This window comes from Grammomys surdaster, unplaced genomic scaffold (assembly GCF_004785775.1).
Source record: "Grammomys surdaster isolate TR1022 unplaced genomic scaffold, NIH_TR_1.0 213, whole genome shotgun sequence".
Classification (NCBI taxonomy): domain Eukaryota; kingdom Metazoa; phylum Chordata; class Mammalia; order Rodentia; family Muridae; genus Grammomys; species Grammomys surdaster.
This window is the reverse complement of record NW_021604658.1, coordinates 5449874-5455062: the sequence shown is the minus strand read 5'-3', so window position 1 is coordinate 5455062 and position 5189 is coordinate 5449874. Positions and strand designations below refer to the sequence as shown.

The 5189-nt window shown below is 51.8% G+C and overlaps 1 protein-coding gene across 2 annotated transcripts in view; it reads left to right on the top strand.

The window, feature by feature from the left end:
• Positions 1-4794, top strand: part of Akap1 (A-kinase anchoring protein 1) — a 32290-nt gene extending 27496 nt beyond the window's left edge. For both annotated transcript variants that reach the window (XM_028772375.1, XM_028772376.1), the window contains exons 7-11: positions 572-722; positions 1081-1148; positions 2643-2716; positions 3196-3258; positions 3745-4794. In XM_028772375.1, the coding sequence (XP_028628208.1) occupies positions 572-722; positions 1081-1148; positions 2643-2716; positions 3196-3258; positions 3745-3819 (431 nt within the window). In that variant the 3' untranslated portion in view covers positions 3820-4794. The remainder of the gene's footprint in view (positions 1-571; positions 723-1080; positions 1149-2642; positions 2717-3195; positions 3259-3744) is intronic.
• The last annotated feature ends 395 nt before the right edge of the window (positions 4795-5189 follow it).

Sequence of the window (5189 nt, the reverse complement as noted above, 5' to 3'; positions counted from 1 at the left end):
AAGGAAGGAAGGAAGGAAGGAAGGAAGGAAGGAAGGAAGGAAGGAAGGAAGAAAAGCTGTGTGTAGTGGTATATGCTTGTGATCCCAGCACTGGGAAGGCAGAGATAGGCAGAATCCTGGAGTTTACTGGCCAGCCAGCATTTATTTATTTATTTATTTATTTATTTAATTTATTTATTTAAAAGGCCTAATATCTGAGGAATGGCAGCTAAGGCCATACCCGGCCTCCATATCCATGCACACACATAAGACAGGCCCTAACTCCTGCTTGCTGAGTCATGTGTTGTGCTAGTTTTAGGCTACATTTCAGAGTCATGAATCCAGACTGAAGGCCCTTCAGGATTGGGTAGCTTTGGGGGTGTACTGAGCTGGATTTCCCATGTTCTGTATTTTCCCTTGCTTGTCTTGGGCTCTGGGAGAGGTTTTGTGGAGGATTTGTGTTGTCTCTGTCCCCTCCTCATAGAAATGCATGCCTCTGAGCATGCGGGAAGGTGGGGGGCAGTGACCAGGGTAGCCCTCACAGCCTGTCCTAGCCAGCCGTGTTCCACACACTTGTCCTCCCACCCTGCAGTAACGGTTATCTGCGCTGCCCCTGGTGCGGACGGGGCCTGGTGGCGAGCCCAAGTAGTGGCCTCCTATGAGGAGACCAATGAGGTGGAGATTCGCTACGTGGACTATGGTGGATATAAGAGGGTGAAAGTCGACGTGCTCCGGCAGATTCGGTGAGTGGGACTCCTCGGCTAGTCACAAGTCACCCTGCATGGCTCAGTCCTACCCAGCTTCACATGGGGCTGGAGTCTTCCCTCCTGCCGCCAGCTTTCTGTTCAGTCAGATGTAGACAAACTTGATGACCTGCCTCTGCTACACAGAACTAGAAAGCGGCTCTGTGGGAGAAGCCCCAAGTGCCAGGCATCAAAAGTGTGAGAGACACTCGAGTGTGGTGAAGGACTCCTGAGTCAGGCTTGTAGCAGTTGGCCATCTGCATTCAGGTGTGCTTGTCAACCTGGATTGTAGGTGTCGCTGTGCTGAGTGGAAGATAAGTTCAGAGACCATCAGCCCATCGCTTTCTTGCCTTTCCAGGTCTGACTTTGTGACCCTGCCATTCCAAGGAGCAGAAGTCCTTCTGGACAGTGTGGTTCCTCTGTCAGGTAACAGGTGAACCCCCAACTGCTGGGGGTGGGAGGTGAGGAACACTGGGACATTGGGCTCTCACCTATAGCCTGTGTAGACATAGTTAGTGTCACTGGTAGCTTATGGTTGAATAGTCTAGACTGAACCCAGGATCTCAGATACCTAGCAAGTCCCCAGGCGAAGCCGGTGCTGCTGTGGCCTCGTTCAGAGTCTGCTGCCTGCACCTTACCCAGGTGACAGGCCGACAGCCTGGGAGGCTCCAGGGAGGACAGGCTTGTGGTCAGCCTGCTGCTCAGCGCCGTCTCCACTCCTTAGTGGGGTGGGGACTGCCGACCTGCGTGTCTGAGACCCAGAGCATAGCTAGAGAAAGAGTGCTGGCCTCCCTTAGCCACGTCCTCTGGCACCTCAGGGTGGCTGTGAGAATCACCTGTACCGATGTAGAAATTGGTCAGACCACAGCTTCTCATGCTGTAGGTAAGTCTGTTTAACCGTGGCCCTCTCCCAGGCAAGCCTCTTCAGATCCTGTGGTGTCCAGAGCAGTTTAAGTGCTCAAGACTTATTACAGTGCAACCAGACATGGTGTGCTGCATGCTTGAAATCCTAGGATTCAGGAGGCCAAAGCAGGGGGATTGCCATGAGTTTAAGGCCAACGTGAGCTACATACACAAGCAAGAGCCTGTCTTTTTTTTTTTTTTTTTTAAATAAGATGGAAAACAGAAGCTGAAGTCCAGCTGAGGTCCTGCCAGAGTACTGGCCCCCTTTTCCTTTCTGTCTGTTCTGTCCATCTAACAGTCTGTCCAGACCCACAGAAACAGGCCCTGCTTTATCACAAGACTCCCACCACACTTTTTTTTTTTTTTTTAGTTTTTCGAGACAGGGTTTCTCTGTATAGCCCTGGCTGTCCTGGAACTCACTTTGTAGACCAGGCTGGCCTCAAACTCAGAAATCCGCCTGCCTCTGCCTCCCAAGTGCTGGGATTAAAGGCATGCGCCACCACCGCCTGGCTCTACCACACCTTCTAAGTCCTCGCCTTCCTCCTTACTACTTCCTGCCTTGGCATGTTTGTTTCTTACCTGTCACTTTTATAAGCCAGCCACCCCGAGTCCTGTCTATTGGAGGGCATCCACCCTTACTGAGCCCGCTGCTGGGACTAGAACGCTGCCTAGTTCTATCCCAAGCACGGCGGGAGCCCGTGTCCTGTGGGATCAGCCTTCGCCCATAAAGTAGACATGCCCTCCTGTCCTGGGGCATTGCTGGTTTGGTTGGAAGAATACAAACTTGTTCAGCACAGCTGGCCCCATCTGTATGCCTTATGCCTTGGGGGACACATGTAGCTGGGGCGGGCCTCCCCTGTGTTTACCCACTTGAGTCACAGAGGCATAGGCTCAGCTGGCAAGGTGGCTGTGCTAGACACAGTCCTGCAGTCTGCAGCATCTGGAGCAGCTTACAGGTGACAAGGCTGTTGTGCCCCAGAGGACATCTCAACTGTTTTGTCTTTCTTGTCTCTTTAGATGATGATCACTTTTCACCTGAGGCAGATGCAGCCATGAGTGAGATGACAGGCAACACAGCACTGCTGGCCCAGGTGTGTGTGTGTGTGGGGGAGTAGGAGGCTGGCCCAGGTGTGTGGGGGGGTGGGGAGTAGGAGGCTGGCCCAGGTGGGTGTGGGGGGGGGGCGGGGGGGGGGGGCCGGCCCCCCCTCGGGGGGGGGGCTGGCCCAGCTGTGTTGGGGGGCAGGAGGCTGGCCCAGGTGTGGGGGCGGGGCAGGAGGTTGGAGATCAGCCAGGGGCTGTCAGTGGAGACTCTTGCCTAGTGCAACTTAAGTGTCCAGACTTCTTGAGATCTAACACTTAAATTCCTTCTGACCTGTGGTCATGAGCCTGGAGTGACCAGCAAGCTTGAAGAAGGGCAGAGCCAGGCCTGGCACACTCCTATAGTCGAGCAGTCTGTAGGCCGAGGCAGGAAGACTCTGAGTTTGAGGTCTGTTTGGGTTACATAGTACAACTTGTCTCAAGTTTGAAGTGTCTACAGCCTAAGATGTTTTCTGTGTCTGTGTCCCTCCAGGTGACAAGCTACAGTGCAACGGGCCTGCCTCTGATTCAGCTCTGGAGTGTGGTAGGAGATGAGGTGGGTCTGCCCCGCTCTACCCAAGCTGCTGTGAGCAGCCTAGGCTGACTGGGAACTGCTTGTGGCCACTGTTAGACAATATGATTGTGGACCAGTGCCACTCAGGACACTGGGCATCACAGTTGGGATTGATATTAGTGTCACGTAGTGTCATGAAGCTAGATGTGTTGCTGAACATGTGACTTCTGGGACAGTCTCTCCCAACACAAAGTACCCTTAGTGCCAAGTGAGGTAGACCTGTTCTAGACCTTCCAGGACCTCTGTCCATTGCTCCTATCCTTACCGTCAAGGCTTGGGTTTCTTCAGGATGTTAGAAGCCTGTGCCAAAAGGCACAACATTTAAGTAAGAACCCTGTTGGGTTTTATGCTCCAGGTCTGTTGACTGTTCCCTGGCCGATGACTGGAGACTTGGGTAGAGAGACCCATGCTGACTTGAGACCTAGTACCTAGGTGCCATGCAGAATTCTCAAGAAAACTCTTTTCCAGGTGGTGTTGATAAACCGGTCGCTGGTGGAGCGAGGCCTCGCACAGTGGGTGGACAGCTACTATGCCAGCCTTTGACCTTGGCTCCGAGCTTCTTCGTTTGGTCTTCTTTGCACTGTTGAGATTGGGTTTGGCACCCAGGACAGAGATTTAACAGCAGAGTAACAAACACTGTTCTCACTGAGTCTTCTTTCCCCATTCTGTAGTCCTGTGGAGAAGGAGAGTCCTCCCCAGGAGGAGCTGCGTGATCCTTTCAAAGCCTTAGAATGGCACTTCACCAGCCAGCTGGCTTCGCCTGGCTGGAGGCTGTCTGCAGGAAGGTCTCTTAGCCAGGCTGTCCTGTTCCATTCCATCTGCTCCCCTCTCCCCACCCAAACCCCACACACTGCAGCAGGCAGGCCAGGGCGGGTGTGGGGCTGGCTGAGAGGGTCAATTTCAGAGTCTTTGTTCAGGGAGTGAGACATGGACTAATTGGTATCGATTCCCTGTATAGCGCTCTTGGATGAATTGACGGTGTTTAGCAGTTTTTATATACTTCCTCCAGGTCTCTAGGGTCTCAGACTTTTTTAAACATAGCTGTAAATAAGGAGCAGCTGTCACACCTGACCCCAGTGAGTGGGGAGAGGGAAGCTATTATCTTGCCAAGCCTGGTTGTAATTTGTAACCATTTTCTATTTGTGCAAACTCTGTAAATATATGTTTAAAAATGTAATATTTTGTACAAGACACACTGGAGAACAAAGGGAACTCAAAACTCTTCCACATTCTTCACCAGGAAATAAAGTCCATCCATCCCACGGAGTGGGCCTGACCTCCCCTGCTGCTGCAACCAGGGGCCTCTGCGCTTCCTTTGCAGACAGGAAGCTGTATGGGAAACTGTCATTTGGGGATTTGATTTTTTTTTTCCTGTATGAATTTAAAAAAAAAAACTTCATTGAATTACCTTGCAGTGGTGTGTTTGACTCTTTTATAGACTGTCTTTAGCATTGTGCAATTTAAGAATAACTTAAGTATCTTGGACTTTACATAAATCTTGAATTGTATAAACTATAACCTTGAGTTCATGTTTTCTTCAGTGGTGGCAGAGATTTGGGGCTGAGACCAAGGGTGGTTGAGCGGTGTGGTCTATAGAGGGTCCAGCTGTGACTCCAAGGGCCACGATAAGAAAGAGAGAAGACCCCAAATCTTAGACATTTTGGCCTGCTCCTCCCCCTGCCCCCACCAGGTGGCAGACCAGCTTCCTCTGGCTTGTGCATTCAGAGAACACAGGGTGTGGGGTAGGGAGAGGCTGTAGAGGTAAAGAGTAGAGCAATGGGCCTCTGCAGTCCTGATGACACCAGAGTGCTTCCCTTGGGGAAGACTAGGTATTGAGACAGGCTCCTCTGGCCAAAGCCATAGGGTCTGGGGAGGATATAGACTCTCGGCCTCTCAGATCTTAAGGTCTCATC